Source organism: Sphaerodactylus townsendi, linkage group LG07, assembly GCF_021028975.2.
Source record: "Sphaerodactylus townsendi isolate TG3544 linkage group LG07, MPM_Stown_v2.3, whole genome shotgun sequence".
NCBI classification, from domain to species: domain Eukaryota; kingdom Metazoa; phylum Chordata; class Lepidosauria; order Squamata; family Sphaerodactylidae; genus Sphaerodactylus; species Sphaerodactylus townsendi.
The window spans coordinates 123397062-123417783 of record NC_059431.1 but is presented as its reverse complement, the minus strand read 5'-3'; the positions used below and the strand labels follow the sequence as shown (position 1 = coordinate 123417783).

Below are 20722 nucleotides of genomic sequence, written 5' to 3'. Positions count from 1 at the left end.
GGGCCTCCAATGAAACCACCTGTGCTTCAGATGCCGAGTGGCACCTGGCCCGCAGTTCCTTCGTCAGCTATAAAGTTAGATTCAGCCCTCACATTCCAGGCTAGACGGATCTCATCAGATGTCGGAAGCGAAGCAGGGTCAGCCCTGGCTAGTATTTGGATGGATGGATACCAGGGCAGGCAGGCAGCCAACGACAAACCACTTCTGGACAACTCTTGCCTTGAAAACCTGACCGGGGCACCATAAATCAGCTGTGACTTGACAGCACTTTCCATCTCCAGCATCATTTGGAGACCAACAAAGATTTGGAGTGGAATGAGCGTCTGAGAGCGCAGGCATCCAACAAAGTTAGCTTTGACTACAGCTCATACTTCAAAAATCTTGTTGGTCTCTAAGGTGTTCAGTGAGTCATATCTACTGCAGACCAACATTATCGTCAGGACCCCCAGTCTGTTCAAGAAAAGCACTTCCGTGTGAACAAAAACCTTTATTTAGTAGCAGCAGTTCAGGGAAAGAGATGGCATCAGACATTAGTTGACAGAACTGGGAAACCCCCTTTCATATAGGAAAGAGGACTCACCACCCTCCTCCAAGCCACGCCTCCTATCTCAGAGAAACCCGATTTTTCTCTCTCAGCTGGAAAGGAGAGCAGCTGGCCCAGTGGCGTAGCTAGGGAAAATGGAGCCCGGGACAAAATCTGAGCTTTGCACCCCCCCAATATGGGCAGCATCCCTACCCCACCATGACCAAACAACATTTTTTTGCACCAGGTCATCTCAAAGTCACCATCCCATTATAGAACATGCCCCAACACACAAATCTGAACACACCCAGGGCTCCCTAGTTTAAACAACATTGAAAGTGATGCTTTATTTTTTTTTTTGAAGGGGAATCTGCTTGAAAGCAAGAATCACTTTTAATGTTGTTAATAAACTAGAGAGCCCATTGGATTCTCCTTTTAAATCCACCTTAAAAGAGAGACTCTGGGCTACTCTAGTTTAAGTAACATTAGCGAAAGCTGATGCTGTTTCAGGAGGTAGATTTCCCACCCATCCACCCAAACAGCATCATTGTCAATGTTGATGGTTGTTAATGAGTAATTTTCTGGAGAGAAATAGCGTGGATGTGGTCTGAAAGTGGATCTCTTGTTCCTAATGTTTCACCTGCCATCTGTGGCTGAGAGGTATCTTCAGAGGTGTATCACAGAGAAGTCTGTTGCATACACTGTGTCCAAGAATCTTACTCTTATAACAGACTTCTCTCAGTGATACACCTCTGAAGATGCCAGCCAAAGATGCAGGAATTGAAAGCGTTAGGAACAAGATCTACTCAGATACCGCGACAACACAGCCTTGTAAAACCCACAACAGAGACGCAGTTGAATCTGGTTGTGAAAGCCAGCTTCAACAATACTTTCAATGTTTTTTTTTTTAATCTAAGGGGAGCCCAGATTCTCCCTTTAAATCCCACTTTCCAAAGGGGTGCTTGGATTTAAAGAGAGAAACTTTCCCGAGGAAAGAGGCCCAGGAAGTGCCTGTCAGGAGAGCAATGTTTAAGCTAACATTACCAAAATTTTAGGCTATCTTTAGGAGACTATCCTGATTATACCACCCAGGTTTAGTGAAGTTTGGTTCAGGGGGTCCAAAGTTATGGACCTTCAAAAGGGTAGCCCCATCTACCATTAGCTCCCATTGGAAACAATGGGGATGGAGCACCCCTTTTGGGGGTCCATAACTTTGGACCCACTGAACCAACCTTCACCAAACCTGGGTGGTATCAGCAGGAGACTATCCTTATGATACCACCTAGGTTTAGTGAAGTTTGATTCAGAGGGTCCAAAGTTATGGACCCTCAAAATGATAGCCCCATCTACTATTAGCTCCCATTGGAAACAATGGAGGATAGGGTCACCCCCTTTGGGGGTCTATAACTTTGGACCCCCTGAACCAAACTTCACCAAACTTGGCTGGTATCATCAGGAGAGTCACCTGACGATAGACTGAAATTGCGGTGCAACTAGCCTAAAAACTGCGCCCCCTGCAGACCAAAATTTTAAAAAACAGTAAAAAATACAGAAAGCCACAAATGAACCTGCAATTTTTGCGCCCACCACAAGGTGGCGCCCGGGGCATTTGTCCCCGGATGTCCCCATGGTAGCTACGCCTGTGAGCTGGCCTGACTCATTCTGTCCCATCCACACCAACAGAGGTAATAACCCCAGGTGCCTCACTGAGGACTACATTAGAGGCAGGAAAAGGAAACACAAACTGCCACGCCCGCCTCCCACCCAGAGGAGAATTGTGGTCAGGCCAGACATAATTATTTGTTTAAAATTATTTGTTTAAAAATATTTATTTATTTAGATTTATTCCCTGCCCTTCCCCACCCTTTACTACCCTCTGAAGCTATAAATATAGCAACGGATATGACTGAAAAACACAGCTATGTGCAGACAGCCCTCAAGCCCAAGGAGAGAGACACACAAGTGTGAAGGTGCCTTTCCCCCGGCTCCAAAAAGACTGAAAGAAGAAGAGAAGAAGAGTTTGGATTTATACCCCCCCCCTTTCTCTCCCGCAGGAGACTCAAAGGGGCTGACAATCTCCTTGCCCTTCCCCCCTCACAACAAACACCCTGTGAGGTGGGCGGGGCTGAGAGAGCTCAGAAGAACGGTGACTAGCCCAAGGTCACCCAGCTGGTGTGTGTGGGAGTGTACAGGCTAATCTGAATTCCCCAGATACGCCTCCACAGCTCAGGCGGCAGAGCTGGGAATCATACCCGGTTCCTCCAGATTAGACACACGAGCTCTTAACCTCCTACGCCATGCAACAATTCCAGGGCATCTGCTCAGGATGCTCCTGCCACTAGCCAGGTGGACATTCGACAAAGAAGCTGGCCAGGAAACTCTGCAAGTGGAGTGGAGATGCTGTGAGGAACAACTGAAGCCCTTGCCTCCGGCTCTTTTGTTCAAGAGTATGTCTGCAAGAAGACAGCAGGGCCCCAACCCTTGAACATCAACAGCACCCCCCCCCCTCCCCACGAGGCTGCTGAAACCACCTTTGACTACAGCAGATACCTGGGGTAAGGAGACAGTCGACGCTCGCAAACGTCTCTTTCAAAAAGGCCATGGTGCGGCTTCGCTGCCGATTGGCCTAGGACAGAAAAGGAGAAATACAAGTCCGCAAAATGGTGTAAATCTTCTAAAGGGGAGGGACATCTCAAGTCAACATGCATGAGCAAAGCGGCCTGGTTTAGCAGGCCAAGTTGTAGCAGCCTTCCAACTGAGAGGCAGACCTAATAAAATACACTGATGATACTCACAACAAGAAGGGAAAGTGAAATCCCTTGATCAGGGCAGGCAGACTCAACTAATAAGAACAAGGATGTGCCCCGCTGCAGTGGCGCTCATATGGTTTATCAGAATACAACCTATTCAAGCCCAACTGCACAAACACTAGATTAAACCTACGTGGCTGTTGTGGAAACAGGGGCTTTTCAGACCCTTGCAGGCAAGCTGAGCAGTAGCACAGGGTCGGTTCTCTGCCTAAACAATGGCTCTGGGACCCGTGGAGTGGAAGAAGGAGAGGACACAGTTGACTGCTGTCATGGTCTCCTGGGGCCGAGTATGCAGGTCAAGTCTGAGAACTGCTGGAAATCAGATTGTTCCGGCTGCGTCTGTCCCAATACAGCCACCGTCTCCCTTCTGCCCTGCCCCATTCAGTTGCACAGCAAAATCTTCACAGGTGCAGCTAAAATTCAAAACCAGGAGCACCTGAGTGATCAACCAGATTTTTGGGGCATGAGCATCTGAGAGTCAAAGCCCCCTTTCTCAGATCGTGTTAGTCTCTAACGCGCTACTGGACTCAAATCTGTTGTGCCGCAGGTCAACTAGGCTGCCTTTAGAAACCATCTTCACAGGCAGGCACTCTGAGTTTTTGAACACTCGGGCTACTTACGAGACACTCACACAGAGGCTTTCCTTTGGGATTGAGAACATCTTCCAATGGCTCCCACTAGCCCAATATTGGGCTTTTAGGAATTCTCATTTTACCCAGTGACTGGTGAAATACCTGTTTCTTCATCAGTGGGCGGGGGTGGGGGGAGGAGGGCAGTTCCACATGTGCTTTGTCCCTCTAGTGGTCAATTGGATATCACACAGCTTTATGTCCAGCATATATCCCTGCATATTTAAACTACAGGTTCTTACAGCAGACATAAACCTGTGTGATATCAAATTGACCACTAGAGGGGGCAAAACAAGTGCAGAACTGGGAAAAACCCTGAAGAAAAGAACATAAGAACATAAGAACATAAGAACTAGCCTGCTGGATCAGACCAGAGTCCATTTAGTCCAGCACTCTGCTACTCGCAGTGGCCCACCAGGTGCCTTTGGGAGCTCACAGGCAGGACGTGAAAGCAGTGGCCTTCTGCTGCTGCTGCTGCTCTTGAGCACCTAGTCTGCTAAGGCATTTGCAATCTGAGATCAAGGAGGATCAAGATTGGTAGCCATAGATCGACTTCTCCTCCATCAATCTGTCCAAGCCCCTTTTAAAGCTATCCAGGTGAGTGGCCATCACCACCTCCTGTGGCAGCATATTCCAAACACCAATCACACGTTGCATGAAGAAGTGTTTCCTTTTATTAGTCCTAATTCTTCCCCCCAGCATTTTCAATGGATGCCCCCTGGTTCTAGTATTGTGAGAAAGAGAGAACAATTTCTCTCTGTCAACATAAAAGGAACTTACAAGCAAGGAAGATGAACATGCAGAAAAGTCCAGTCTTGCTGTAATGGTTCACTCCACTACCTAAACCTCAGCAGCCCCTCGCAAGATGTGATCAGCAGCATACCAGGCTCTCCAAGATTGCTGTCCCCTTCCACCAAGTTTGGACCACCTTTCCTCATTTTGTCTTCTCCCCTCCCAGCAACCTGTTATTCACCTTAATATAATCCAGAGCAGTGAACTGAGAGGCAATTGCAAGATTCATGCGAGTCTCCAGATTCTGAAAAAGACAAACGATGTTAAAACTCAGGGTGGGGGGCAGAAATGTAGTGGGGGAAATGGCACCCGGGGCAATACCTGCTCCGGCCGCCCGCCCTGATCGCCCCTCCCTGTGTCCCCCCCTGCACCTCAGTTACCTTAGTCAATGGGAGCCTCCACTGGCCAAAGGAGCAGCCTGGCAGGGCCAGGCCAAGGGGAGGGGCATGGGGAGCGATTCTCCACCCCCACCCCTCCACGTGACCAGCTGACATGCACCTGGGGACATGAGACCCCACATGTCCCTGTGAACGCTATGCCTCGGGGGGCGGGGGGGTGGGGGGATGTGGTGATCCTAAGCAAACAAAACCATATCTAAAGCAGTCCCTACAGGTTATGCAGCTGGGGATGCTGTGTTGAAGCTGAATCCTCCACACCCAGAGACCAAGAGCCCTGGTGCACAACCTCCCCGAAACACACTCTCCCAGTGTGGAGGACATCCAGAGATGATGAGTCTGTTCCAGGGCTGGCCTCAGCATCCCCGGAGGTGGGGCGGCTGCCAGGGCCCAGGGCTTCGACTGAGGCTGAATGACCCCCTCCCCATCCACTCACCCACCTGTTCTGGCCCCCATCTGCCCTCATGCCCCCAAAAGCCCAGAGTCGTGGAGGCAGGACATGGAAGCGAGGCACGGTGCTGGGAGTCCTTGGGCAACACTCCCAGCTGCACACACTGGCCAGAACTGTTAGGGAAATGGGTGTGCAGGTGATACAGAAACTGAGCATGGATGGTAGAGGGCTTGCAAACCAGAGAAGGACACATGGACAGGTGGGCCCATGCAGGTAAGGGGTGGAAACCAGGGCATAAAAGGGGCACTTGGCCAGGGGTCAATGTGGGCTCCTGGATACTATCTGCTCCCTGCTCCCCAAGTCCCACCCCCGGCCTCAGTGCTTATAAAAGAAGGTCTCCAAGGCCAGGACTGCAGTCTCTTCTGGCCTGCTTGGAGGGGAGGTCAGAAGAGACTGCAGGCTGCCGGCTGGGAGCCCAGCCGGCAGGGGGGAAGGATGGGAGGGGGTAGTCCAGGGCAGGGTTGAGGGCACTTGGAGACAGCAGGAAGTCCTGCTGTCTTGTCGTTTTTGCGTGCCTCGGACAGGGTCAAGGCACGCGAAAACAACGAGACAGCAGGACTTCCTGGTCATGTGAGGGGCCAATTTTGTGCCCCCCACGTGACCAGAAGAGTGGCGCCTGGGGACAAGGGGTACCCCTTGTCCCTAGGCAGATACGCCACTGCTACCAAGAAACAGGTCTACCAAGAAAAGGCTACCCATTTGCCACCTTGACCTGGCACATCTGCCTGCCAGGGAACTAATGCTGTGGCACTGGCTCAAAATGGCTGCCACTGCACACAAGGGTTTTGGCTTCCAAGCCCTGAATCCCTCGTCATGCAACAGACCCAGGATCTTTGGGGGGAGCATGTTCCTGCTTCGTGGGCTGTACTCCGTGCTGGGAAAAGCCGGAGCAAGTGGCAAAGAAAGTTGCATGATTTTGGCACGCATGAAGTCCTGGACCCAGCATGATGTCATCGTTAATAGCGGTGGACTCTAATTTGGAGAATAGGGGGCATATGAGTGGCAGACTCTAATGTGGTGAACCAGGTTTGTTTTCCCTGCTCCGCATGAAGCCTGCTGGGAGACCTTGGGCCAGTCACAGTTCTCTCAGACCTCTCCCAGCCCCACCTACCTCACAAGGTGTCTACTGTGGGGAGAGGAAGGGAAGGAGTCTGTAAGCCGCTTTGAGACTCCTCCTTACAGGAGAGAAAGGCGGGGTATAAATCCAAACAACAGCAATTCCTCCTCCTCTTCTTCAACGCTTTTTGCCACTTGCTCTGGTGTCTCTCAGCATGAACAACCCCCTACCCCAAGCCCACAAAGAACACACACCCTTCAAAAGATCCAGAGACTGTTCTACAACACGGCAAGCATCACAACTGACAACACGGCAAGCGAAGAACAAAGCAACAAAAAATTCCAATTCTTTACTGCCCCTTGTTGATTGGGGGTGGGGGAGTATAGGCAGTGATGGGATTCCGCCGGTTTGCACCACTTTGGCAGAACCAGTTGTTAAAATGGTGTTTGTAAACAACCGATTGTTAAATTCTTTGAATCCCACCACTGAGTATAGGGTACACAAAGGCTCAGTTGGGCCCACGTGACAAAAATTAGGGAGCGCCGGAGCATCCCTGGAGCGCAGTTGCTGCAGAGCACCAGATGTGGGCTGGGGAAGCCTCTTGGACATGGAGCCAACAGGTGTCCCACCTGCATGAGCCAAAGTGACCCGTGGCAGAACACCCTCTGCCACTGACAGGAAGTATTTCCCCACAAGGAAGGGGAAGAGGTGGACAAGGAACGCACGGAACAACACAAGGAAGAGGTGAACACGAGGGACTCCCCTGCCCTTCACCATGCCTGTTTCAGTACAATACTAATGAAGTAGACGGCCAATAATGGACCTCGCCAGCCCCACGCCCTCCTCCCTCGCGTCTCCCACCTACCATCTGCTGGAAATGGTTGCTGAAGTCGGGCTGAAGGAAGTCCCGCATCTCACTCAGGATGCAGATGACATGTGCCACTCGGATCTCCTCCACTTCTGGCAGGGACACGTCGACCACTGATGCCCCCACGCTCTCCAGGAAATCCACAGCTGGACGTGAAGAGAGAGGAAGGGGAGAGGAGTCAACCCACTTCTGCCTCCTGAACAAGCCACGGAGAAAGGAGGAGCAGGGTCCAGGTCAGAGAAGCAATAAAGGTCCACTGGCCAGAAGCATTTGGCCGCTGATCCCCACTCAGAAGAGGGTCCCAATCAAGAAACTCACTGCAATGGGTGGAGCCAGAGAGCTGGAATTCTGGAACGATCTGGTGAGGGGAGAGAATGTGAAAAGGGGGCCAGGAGGGAGCTCTTTGGATCCATGTCACTGGCCGGACAGTCAGCTCTGCCATCTCTCTAGGAGGGCCTCGGTCAAGACACGCCCTCTGGCCACCCCCATCCCCCATCTGCAAAGGGGAAGGGACAGTACTGACCATCCTCCAGGGCAATTAGTAAGGATAACCTATGTCAGTGGTGGCGAACCTTTGGCACTCCAGATGTTATGGACTACAATTCCCATCAGCCCCTGCCAGCATGGCCAATTGGACTACAATTCCCATCAGCCCCTGCCAGCATGGCCAATTGGCCTTGCTGGCAGGATGATAAATCAATCCTGGCAGCTCTGGAGTGCCATAACCTCGGGTTAGCCACCACATAATATATTAATGGACTACTTTGGACATTTTACAGCTAAGATGATTATTACCATTCCCACTTCCACACCGTGCCGTTTATTTATTTACTTGGTTTGTTCTTTTGCTTATTAATACGTTTACATCTGGCCTTTCCTCTGGGTTCAAGGCAGGCTACAAAAATAGTTAGAAACATTTTCAGCCGATAGATAAAATAGTACACCCCAAATCCTTTGGAGGATGCCTCCATTCAAGCCCCTTCAGAATCCCTGGCAAAGAGGCCCTGCAGCAGCCCCTGAAGAATCCCAGGAGGGGGGCTTCAGGAAACCGCCATGCAGAGCCAGAGCCATGATGCAGAAGTCCAGGACTCTGGCCAGTCCCCAACAGACTGCCCTGAAAGGTCAGATCGCCAACAGAGGCCTGCTGACTACCATACTTGGTTCACAGGGACATATGGAAAAAGAAGAAGAAGAGTTTGGATTTATATCCCCCCTTTCTCTCCTGCAGGAGACTAAAAGGGGCTTACAATCTCCTTGCCCTTCCCCCCCCCCCACAACAAACACCCTGTGAGGTGGGTGGGGCTGAGAGAGCTCCGAGAAGCTGTGACTAGCCCAAGGTCACCCAGCTGGCGTGTGTGGGAGTGCACAGGCTAACCTGAATTCCCCACAGCTCAGGCGGCACAGCTGGGAATCAAACCCAGTTCCTCCAGATTAGATACACAAGCTCTTAACCTCCTACGCCACGGCTGCTCCAAAGATGTCTCTGAAGAGGCAAAAAGGCCTCTTCAGAGAGGTGGGCCCCACCCAGGCTGTGAAGAGCTTTAAAGGCCATAACCTGCACCTTGAATTGAACTCCGAAACAGAGTGGCAGCCAACGCCGCTGATTCAAAATGGGCCACATATGTTCCCAGAGGTTATTTCTCCCGACAATACTAGGGCTGCCACATTCTGGAACAGCTGAAGTGTCCAGTTTGTCTTCAAGGGCAGCCCCATGTATAACCCGTTGCAGTAATCTAGCTGAGAGGTTCCAGAAGCATGGGCCAGGGTGCCAAGATCAGCTGAGTCAAGGCAACGAGAAGGGTGATAAATCAGATGCAGCGGATGGAAGGTTCTCTTCGCCATCAAGCCAGCCTGCTTTTCAAACAGCAAGGCCGGGTCCACAAGAAAAGCAGTGGTGGGATCCAAAAATTTTAGTAACAGGTTCCCATGGTGAATTGGGATTCAAACAGTGTGTGAGCCAATGGGACTGGGTGGGGCATTCCAGAGGCGTGGCGGGCATTTCTGAGGGCGGGGCATTAATAATTTCTCTGTTACTGTAAAGCTCTTTACTGTTAAAAAAGTTCCTATTTCCAGCTGGTATCTTTTCTCGTCCATAATTTAAACTCATTATATGCAAGTCCTATCAGATCTACTGCCAGCAGAAACAGCTACTTCGCTTCCTCTAATTGACTGCCTGCCTGTCAAATGCTTAATACTTTCAAATAGTTAATTCTTGTTTCTAGAAATCCAAAAGAAGGATACTTTTTCTTAAACAAGGAACTTTTACCATATTTCTAAAACATGTTTTTTAAAACAGCCCAACAGGGAGAAATTATCCCGTTTTCTACGGCAAGCTAATCCAGCCACATACAGGAAACAAACAAGGACTTGATGATTTTTTTTGGGACCTAATGGAATTTCCTAACAGAAGCGGACCCAATTAGGTAACCCCTCTCGGCACACACAAATAATTAGTAACCCACTCTCGGGAACTGGTGAGAACCTGCTGGATCCCACCTCTGCCCCAAAGCTCTTAACTTGCTCTGAAAAAAAAGCCAATGCTTACACCACCCAGGACAAGTAGATTCAGTTCTTCAAGAATATCAGCCTCCCTGCCCTTCATGATCTCTGTTTTGTCTCATTTTTGTTGATATCCGGTCTTTGGAGGCCCAAATCAGCTCACGCTGTCCTCTTTTCCATTTAAGGCCCACAACAGCCGTGTGAGGTAGGTTAGGCAAAGAGCGCGCAACAGGCCCAAGGCCTCCCAGCAAACCTCCAAGGCAGAGCGTGGCTTTGAGCTCAGGTGTCCGGGATCCCAGCCCAGCACTCCAACCACTAAACAACAGTGGCCACAGCACGAGCTCCCTCCCTCCCTCCCTCCCCCCCCACCCACCCACACCTGGCTTCTAGAACCCCTTTTCACTCCTCTCGCACCAGCCACGTTCCAAGCGGCCGTCTCTCTTGATACTCAATCCACATTAGCTGTTTTTTTTCAAAAGCAAGACAGAAAACGCCCAATCACGTGTGGGGCAGGGGCACCATAACCAGCAGACTCTGCCAGGCCAGCTGTTTGGGGGAATGCTAATGTCAAAGGCTAGAATTAGAGAATTCCACAGGGCCTGTAAAACGGTTTTGTTCCACTGGGCTTTTGGTGAGGCCGGCCGCAGACCCCCCCTCCAGGATGCCCCCATGCTATGTGCCATTTTACCATCAGCACGTCCAATATAATATCTGACTGACACTGCTACTACCTTGACCTTGGGATCGAGCGCCACACATAATCTTGCTGTTATATGTATATTGTATTGATGCTGCTAGTTTTATGAATTTTTGTATATTGTTTTAACTTGTTTTAATTTATTTTATTTGGTTTATGTTGTTTTGGCCATTGTATGTTTGGCCCAGTGTACACCGCCCAGAGCCCTTCGGGGGTGGGCAGTTTATAAATTTGATATATAAATTAATTAAATAAATAGAAGCTGCAGGGCTCAAGGATTTCGGTCTGGGCTTTACTATTCCCATGAAGAAAGCCTGAGCACCGCTCAGCAAGCCAGGATGGCCGCCACAGGTGGCAAAAACAAAACCAAGATGGCTCTTTATTTTCCTGCAGAGACTAACAGCAGACTGACAGACACCTCCCTCGCTGGCCACCCCGCAGATCTCTTGCATTTTACCTTTCTTGCAGACGCTCAGGATTTCTGGGTCACAAGCCTAGCAGAAAAGTAGAAACAGAACTGGTTAGAGGTTCCTTTTCCCAGAGACACGGGAAGGAAGTTGCCACATGGTCTCCCCACCTGAGACACAGGCAGAGAGCCACAGACCAGGGGTTTCCAAAATGGTGTCCACAGCGCCTGCCATCACCTTTCTCAGCCGACTGTTTTTAGAGACCAGCAAGGTTTCTGACTGACCATTGAGAGTTCTATTGGTTGTGCAAAATTTTCAAAGCGGTGCTTTGGCGGCAACCGCCAACCCTGCGCAAAAATCTTCCCTGCGTAACTAAAGGTAAGCCACAGCAATCATTTTGTGGCTAGCTCTTCCTTTCCCGGCCACTATTTTGTGGCTGAAACCACCACACTCAGAATTCCCAAGTGGCCCACCGCTTCATGTCTCTGGCCACAGACTCACAGCTCTCTATATCATCAAGCGGGCAGGGGAATGAGGTCCGGACAAAATCGGCAACCAGGATCATGCAAATCAGTGTAGTACCTTAAAAAAAGTCCAGTCGACCCCACATTTCAAGCCTTTTAAATCAGGGGCGAGAGTTTCAGAGAGCGATGGCGTGGGCTGGCCTAATCCTGAAACAGATTGTTAAACAGAAATCTGAGCAGGCAGCATTTTCACAACACAAAAGGGAAATGACTGGAGAGGGGGGCAGCAAAACTCACCGTATGTGTACAGGGGATCGGGGCCAGCCAGGACCGAATACGCAACAGCTGCATCCGTCACTGAAGCGCACAGAGAGACAGGAGACACACAACGGACGAGAGCATTGCGGGACCGTGGGAACATGGGCGTAGGTAAGGGGTTCGGGTTTGAAAAAAAAACCCGTTCATGTCCGAAGCTCCGCCCCTCCGTTTGTGGGTTTTTAAAACATTTTAGTGCTTTTTCAGTTTTTGGCCTGCAGGAGGTACATTGTTTGGGCTAGCAGCAACAAACTTTCAGGGATGTTTTGGGAGACTCTCCTGATGCTATCACCCAGGCTTGGTGAGGTTTGGTTCAGGGAGTCAAAAGTTATGGACTCCCAAAGGGGGTGCTTCATCCCCCATTGTTTCCAATAGGAGCTAATAGAAGATGAGGGTTACACCTTTGAGGGTCCATAACTTTGGACCCCTTGAGCCAAACTTCACCAAACCTGGGAGGTATCTTCAGGAGAGTCTCTTATATTACCTGGGTTTTGTGAAGTTTGGTCCAGGGAGTCCAAAGCTAGGGACTCCCAAAGGGGGTGCCCCATCCCCCATTGTTTCCAATGGGAGCTAATAGGAGATGGGGGCTACATCTTTGAGGGTCCATAACTTTGGACCCCCTGAACCAAACTTCACCAAACCTGGGTGGTATAATTAGGAGAGACTCCTAAAGATACCCTGAAAGTTTGGTGCTTCTAGCTTGACAATTGCACCCCTGACTGCAGGCACCCCCCAAATTTCCCCAGATTCTCCTTTTAAATCTACCCCCTTCAGCATGGATTTAAAGGGAGAATCTGAGGTCCTTTGGCTTTCCAGAAGCTTCTGCTTTCTTTTTTAACAAGGAAAGTTTCAAGTTCCTCAGATAATGGAAACACATCCAGTAAACAGGCAAAAGACTGGGGCGGTGGAGGAGGCGGCAACAAGGAGGAAGAGAAGGAGGGTGAGGGGTTTGGATTTATACGCCGCTTTCTTCGACCATAAGAAATCTCAAAGTGGCTTCATGCCGCTTCCCTTCCCTTCCCCACAACAGACGCCTTGTGAAGTCGGTGGGGCAGAGAGAGTTCTGAGAGAACCGTGACTGACTCAAGGTGTCCCAGCAGGCTTCATGTGCAGGAGTGGGGAAACAAATCCAATTCACCGGATAAGATTCTGCCTCTCATGTGGAGTAGCAGGGAATCAAACCCGGTTCTGCTCTTACCTACCAGACCCGTGGTGGCGAACCTTTGGCACTCCAGATGTTATGGACTACAATTCCCATCAGCCCCTGCCAGCATGGCCAATTGGCCATGCTGGCAGGGGCTGTTGATGAAACCAATAATCCATAACATCTGGAATTGAAAATTAACACAATCCTATAGGCCTCATACCATGGTCCCATGGCTGGCCCTTGACACTGTTGCCACTGCAGATGTGGGGTGGGGAAAAGGAAACACATCTTCGACTGCTCCCCAAAAGTAGAAAACTAGCAGAGCTGGAATATAGTTGGGTTCGAACCCGAGTCCCCCGTGTGCTGCCTGTTGTTGCCAAGGCACCTGCTGCCACTTTTCCTGGGATCCTTAAGTGTTTCTAGAAAGTGGGCCGCCTGGTGGTACTGTTGCCAAGCAGGGCTTCTGATTGGCCACTGGGGAGCTGACTGACTGTTCAGATTTTAAGAACTGTGCTTTGGAGGCAGCTGCCAGCCCCAGCCCCAGGGTCTCCAGGGTCTGCCTCCTCTGCCTCCTTTGGCAACCATTTTGTGGTAGCTATTTTCCAGCTGTGCTCACCCCATGCCCATGGGGCCCACTGGCTCAAAAAGGCTGCGAATCCCTGGACGAACGTTCAACAGTGGAAGCCATCACAGCCTGCAGGTCCATTCTCCCCCTGTGGCCCTGAACTCTGTTGGGGAAATTCAGGCAGAAAAACACTTACCAGGGAGCTGGGAGTCTGGCGGAGGCATCTGCGGAGACACACCTCTCTGCAAAGCTGCTCCCACGTTTCAAAAGTTTCAAATTAAGAAACACTGGATTTTCAGATTTTAAAAACATTCCTTTCTTACGACCCAAGATTAGCAAGCAAACCTATCGATGATACATGATCTACAAGGGTCGTAATAAACAATACCCAGTACAGGTGATATACAAGATTTAAAATATGAAATAAAATAACTGGGTTGTTGAAACTGAACCCACAATTTTCTGCTTACTGGGCAGGCCATAGCACAGAATCTTGCTACCCTTGAGGAACATTCCTGCACCTGAACCAAGCTTCTTAGGAGGCGAATCCGAGGAACTAGCGAAGATAGTGGTAGACAAGGAAGAAGTTCTGGCAGCCATTGATAAACTAAATGTTACCAAATCCCCTGGCCCAGATTGCATTCACCCAAGAGTTCTTAAAGAGCTCAAGCATGAAATTGCTGATCTTCTCACTTTAATATGCAACTTATCCCTGAAATCAGGCTCCATCCCTGAAGACTGGAAGATGGCCAATGTCACACCAATCTTTAAGAAAGGATCTAGGGGGGACCCGGGAAATTACAGGCCAGTCAGTTTGACATCTGTTCCTGGTAAATTAGTAGAATCTATCTGTAATGTATTGTATTGTTTTAAGAGTCTGCAGCTGTTGCACTGTAATTGGTAATCAGTAAGTGTGTTATATTGAGCACAGCTGCAGAGTGATTTTAGGCTATGTGTGAGTAGCAGCTATGGAATAAAGTACTATGTTTTGTTCCTCCGACTCCTGTTTCTTGAGACATGACATACATTGGCTGGCGAGGATGAACTTGTAGAAAGAAAGGTCTTGGAAGGTTTTAGTGAAGCGTGGAATGTGAGTAAATTATGGCCTTTCAAGGGCAGCTGGAACCGTTTAATTTTGGGAGTTTCCTTTGAAGTGGCAGAGTTATGAGGCCCGATTGGAATCTTTATCTCACAGGCAAATGGCATAACAGACCCGAGTGAAAGGAAAGGAAGAGCTGTGTTTTTGAGCCTCTGTGTAGTGAAGGGGTGTTTGACCTTGACCTTAGCATTGATAAGCCAAAGAGACTTCATTTTCAGCAACGCCACTTGTAGAGATATTGACTCGCATTGATAGGAACCATTTTCATTTCCCCAACTGTCAGAAATAGCCAAGGCGGAGTGCTTTTTTACAAAGCGTGATCAGTGAGGGTCACAAGAAAGCATTACGAGATTATGTTGCAGCCTTACTGACGGCAAGTTGGCACAACAATGCAATTTCTCAATTTGGAAGAAATGTTAAAGAGGTCGGACGGTCTGTGGCCTGAAGGAGGAGGCATCATTGCAAAAGTTGCTAAGCCTGGCAGAAGACAGACTTGACTTTCCACAACTGACATACCGAAGCCTTGAATTTTAGACTTGCCGCAGCCTCTACTCGGAGATGTCAAGCGACAAGCCAGGAGCACTACGCGAGAGGGCACTGCAAACAGCTGGCAGTGGGACTGTAGACCCTGGCAATGGTGGAAATTCAGAGATCTGCAGCATGGTGTAATGAAGAGATGGGAGACCACCACAACAAGAGAGGGAGGGATGTCAAATAAGGAGAAAGGAAATGTTTGAGTTGTGGTGGAGCCCCATGAGCGGGAAAGGTGTAAATTTAAAGAGGCACAAATGTTTCTGGTTGTAAAGCATTGGGGGCATATTAAGGAGAGTGTGCAGAGAAAAAAAGGCATCAAGGACTGCTTAAGAAGACTATGTTCCCGGCTCATCACTGCTACACTCTCCGTGGTTGCACCTTGCTGTCCCCATGTAGCTGGCTGGCTGGCCAACCCCCACTTTGAGCAGTGTGATGGTGTTCATGCAGCTGATGTGATGTCAACCACACGTGCAACCCGAGATCCAGCATAAGTTGGCTGGTGACTGTGGAGGATCCAGGATGTCCCTTGTGTGATGGGGAAGTGGATTCTGGAGTCCAGCATTCTCCATGGTTTCATGGGACACTTATAAAGACATTTCGCCCACAGGATGGTTTGGACATTAGATCTTGTGCACTCGTACCACTTACGGATTATCATCAAGGGACATCGAAAGTACCTGTGGATTTGGCATAGTGTAATGTGCATGTGAAATATCATATGTTTGATGGATGTTTGCAATTGTTAATAGTGGAAGGAAGGCGGACAAGAAAGCCTATTGGGGCCTGGACTGGTTCTTCGGGAGGTTGAGGAATTGCAAAATGCTACAAGGAGATTCATGAAAGGAGTTATAGGATTAACATGGGAGGCGCTACTAGTGGAAGAATTTAAGCGAGTGTATTGTTTGCCCTGAGGGACTGGGGGGGCAAAGGTATAAGAGGGTCCACCTATATCATTGTATCTTGATCCTTCCAATTCACTTGTCACGTCTAAAAAATCACGCCATTATTCCATTTGCTTTCTTGGCTTCCTAAAAGTATGGATGCAAGAATTAGGATCGGTTATTGGAACAGGGAATACTGGAACCAGTGGTAAATGCAAAATGGAAAGCCTCAATTGTGGAACCCCCTGAAGGCCAATGGGGATTAATGTAGCATTTTATTGCTGATTATAAGTGCACAATTAACAAGGCATTGCAGAAACATCCGTTACCCAGTGCCAGTTGTCAGTCAGTTGTTAGCTTAACTTATTGGCAGGGGAAAGGTTTTGCAAAATTAGATCTAAGCGCCAGGCATACCAACAGCTGGAAGTGGATGATGCCACTGCAGAAGCCCAGAGCGATAGTGACTCACAGGGGCATTCAAAATTAAAAGCAGGCTGCAATTTGGAGTGAGTGTATGGCTCCTGGGATATTCCAGAGCTTGATGGAAGAAATATTAAGAAGCTCTGTCGGGGAGTCATACACCGTATTTTGATGATCCGATGTCTTGATAGTGGGTGCAACTGAGGGAGGAACTGATTGTGCATCGATGCGAGGAAAGGTACTGCAGTGCTTCTCCAGATGTAGGGAGTTGCCCAGCGTCAAAGCGTGAAAAAATGTGTGTAATTTGGAGTAAGCGCCAAGTAGAGTTTTTGGGATACATGGTAGATGCTGAGGGAGATCCACCCGACATCAGCAAAGGTGAAGAGCCATCCAGGATGCCCCAGCACCACAGTCAAAGCAAGAACTACCCAGCAGGCATTTTGGGATTGCTAAATTTACTTTACCATTCACTTCTTAAAGCATTAAGGCCACAGTATGGCAGAGCCACTGCACCGTTTATTAGATAAAGCCCGGGCAGTGTGGCAGTGGACAAGAATCAAAGCATGAAGAAGGCATTCCGAGATGTCAAAAGATTATTGCCTGTCATCAGAAAGTGTATTGGTTCATTTTGATGAGAGGAAATACCATTGAATTTTGGCGTGCGATGCACTCCCGGTATGGAGATTGGAGCAGTGTTGAGCCACTCAATTTGGAGTGATTATGCGGGGAAGCTCAATTGGCGTATTATTCTAGGACGTTGTCTAGACGGAACGATACAGCATAAATTGATACGAGAGGCATTAGCAATAGTGGCTGGGGTTAAGAAGTTTCATGATTACGTTGTATGGGGCGACCATTTTGTGATTGTTGTTACAGACCATAAGCAGCATTGTTGGGATTATTTTCCTCCAAATGCATGTGAGACACCACAGATATTGTCCCCTAGAGATGCTACTGACGATTGGGCAATGCTGTTCCTGGTACATGCATGATTATGATTGCGTCTTGCAGCACCAGTGGAAGGGAAAAGAAATTGGAGCATGTAGATGCGTTGAGTAAACTTGCCAGTACAAAGGGAGGAGGAAGATCACTCCCCACTTTTGGAGGTTTTGATGTTTGGAATCATTATCAGAACCTCCAGTGCAAGCGGCAGAAATAGCAGAGAGGTCAGCTAAGGGACCCAGTGCTTCCCGAAGTCTTGAATTGGGGTATGGAAGGGTTGGCCATTGGGTGAGATTCCAGAGGAGAAATTTCAGACCATTTTGGAATATTGAAGAGGGCAGCCGCAGAGAATATCTGTTATCCACAAGGGGTGCTTACTGTGGGGAACATAGAGTGAGTGATCCCCAGCAGCTTTGGGATTAGGGTGCTGGAGGCCTTGCATGTAGGAGGCACCCTGGAATAGTGAGAATGAAGGCATTGGGCCACGTATAGTTATGTGTGGTGGCCAAAGATGGATATGAGTGAAATATAGAAGAATGGGTGGCCAGGTGCAGGGGAGTGTCAGATAACGCTTGGCGACCTGCACCCACCCACCTTTCGAGGCCCTTCTACCTATCAATGGGAGTCCCACACAAAAGCCAAAAGACCCAAGTGGTCAAAAGGGGTACATATTGATTTTGGCAGGGCCTTTCCAAGGCCAGGTGTTTCTCATAAGTAGTGGATTCATATTCCAAATGGCTGGAAGTATTAGTGCCAGTAATGTCAATGACATCACAAACCAGTAATTAGGGCACTTTCTGCGTGAGAAGTTATTTGCAACCCATGGTACCTCACGAGGATACGGTGGTATCGGATAAATGGGACAGCGTTTGTATCCAAGGAGTTTAGAGTATTCCTGGCTAATGGTGTTTATTAGCCAGGTTACTGCCGGCCTTTTCATCCGACTTCACGAATGGGCAGGCAAGAAAAGCGATGAATGCGTTACAACAAAAGGATGCATTGCGGCGGAAGATAGTAGAGGGGATTACGGCTTACGTCGGTTCAAGCTTCAAATTTTTTTTGTTAACACAGCACATAACACCGTGCACAGCCATTTTGCGGAGGAATCCTCGCGGAGTTGCTAATGAATCCCGGAAACTTTACGGCGTTACTGGACCCGAAAGATGCATCCTGATTCAGTTGATGATAGATCCATGAAAAAGAAGATCAAGTGTTGGAAAGCACCTCGGACAGCATTTGATAGGAGGATGATCCGGTGTATGTCGAAATTATGGAGCAGGTCCCGTGTTAACCGAGTCCCAGCAGTTGTGAGGCAGCCAACAGGGGCCCTTGTCTATAAATTGGGAAAAACTGAAGAAGAGGCCCGGGTGCGAATCCCGCAGACATGTTGACCAAGTAAAGAAAGAGAGTGCCAGGTCCAATAGTAGATCAGGAACCCCGAAAGGTCCTCGAGGGAATCTAGAGGCGTTAAAGAGCAGATGGAGATGCAGCGATAAAGAAACAGCAAATAGTCCAATTGTCCCTCGAGGAATCACAGAGTTAAGGGAGCAGATGGAGATGCAGGATAAGGAAACAGCAAATGGTCCAATTGTTTTGCAGAACCAGGAACAAACACAGACTCAGGAGCCAGAGCGGGAGCTGAGACGATCGCAGCGCAAAAGAGCAAATCCCACTGAATTATTACAGGAGTTAGGGGGAAGGGGTGTAATGTATTGTATTGTTTTAAGAGTCTGCAGCTGTTGCACTGTAATTGGTAATCAGTAAGTGTGTTATATTGAGCACAGCTGCAGAGTGATTTTAGGCTATGTGTGAGTAGCAGCTATGGAATAAAGTACTATGTTTTGTTCCTCCGACTCCTGTTTCTTGAGACATGACACTATCATTAAAGATAAAATTATAAAACATGTAGAAAAGCAAGACCTGCTGAGAAAGAGTCAGCATGGCTTTTGCAGAGGCAAATCCTGTCTTACAAACTTACTAGAGTTCTTTGAGGGTGTAAACAGGCATGTGGACAGGGGTGAACCGGTGGACATTGTCTACTTGGATTTCCAAAAGGCTTATGACAAAGTTCCTCACCAGAGACTGTTGAGAAAACTCAGCAATGAAGGAATAAGAGGGGAAGTCCTCCTATGGATTAAAAACTGGTTGAGAAACAGGAAACAAAGAGTGGGTGTAAATGGGAAGTTCTCACAATGGAGAGATGTCAGGAGTGGTGTCCCCCAAGGATCCGTTTTGGGACCAGTGCTCTTAAACTATTCATAAATGACCTGGAAGTAGGGGTGGGTAGCGTGGTGGCCAAGTTTGCAGATGATACCAAATTAGGTAGGGTGGTAAGAACCACAAAGGATTGCGAAGAGCTCCAAGCGGACCTTGATAAATTAGGTGAGTGGGCTCAGAAATGGCAAATGCAGTTCAATGTAGCAAAATGTAAAGTGATGCACATGGGGGCAAAAAAATCCAAATTTCACATACCTGCGCTACAGGGGTCAGTGCTATCAGTCTGAACCAGGAAAGGGATTTAAGAAGTCTTAGTTGATAGTTCCATGGGAATGTCAACTCAATACGTAACAGCTGTGAAAAGAGCAAACTCTATGCAGGGATCATTAGGAAAGAATTGAGAATAAAACTGCAAAGATTGTCATGCCCTTATATAAAGCAGTGGTGCGACGCGCCGGAGTACTGTGTCCAGTTCTGGTCGCCCGCATCTCAAAAAAGGATATTGAGGAGATAGAAAGTGCAGAGAACAACAAGAGTGATTGAGGGACTGGAGCACCTTCCCTATGAGGAGAGGCTGCAGCGTTTGGGACTCTTTAGTTTGGAGAGGAGGCGGCTGAGGGGATATGATTGAAGTCTACAAAATTATGCATGGGGTAGAAAATGTTGACAGAGAGAAATTTTTCTCTCTTTCTCACAATACTAGAACCAGGGGACATTCATTGAAAATGCTGGGGGGAAGAATTAGGACTAATAGGAAACACTTCTTCACTAGCGTGTGATTGGTGTTTGGAATATGCTGCCACAGGAGGTGGTGATGGCCACTAACCTGGATAGCTTTAAAAGGGGCTTGGACAGATTTATGGAGGAGAAGTTGATTTATGGTTACCAATCTTGATCCTCTTTGATCTGAGATTGCAAATGCCTTAACAGACCAGGTGATCGGGAGCAACAGCCGCAGAAGGCCATTACGTTCACATCCTACATGTGCGCTCCCAAAGGCACCTGGTGGG

At 48.7% G+C, this 20722-nt stretch overlaps 1 protein-coding gene across 1 annotated transcript in view; it reads right to left on the bottom strand.

Moving 5' to 3' along the window:
• The window catches only part of LOC125436079 (fatty acid amide hydrolase-like), a 52566-nt gene that overhangs the window by 5471 nt on the left and 26373 nt on the right, over nucleotides 1-20722 (bottom strand). Inside the window, exons 12-17 of the mRNA XM_048502690.1 lie at nucleotides 11890-11966; nucleotides 11711-11799; nucleotides 11179-11215; nucleotides 7523-7671; nucleotides 4936-4998; nucleotides 3074-3149 (exon numbers count right to left, since the gene is read on the bottom strand). Coding sequence (XP_048358647.1) covers nucleotides 3074-3149; nucleotides 4936-4998; nucleotides 7523-7671; nucleotides 11179-11215; nucleotides 11711-11799; nucleotides 11890-11966 — 491 coding nt within the window. The remainder of the gene's footprint in view (nucleotides 1-3073; nucleotides 3150-4935; nucleotides 4999-7522; nucleotides 7672-11178; nucleotides 11216-11710; nucleotides 11800-11889; nucleotides 11967-20722) is intronic.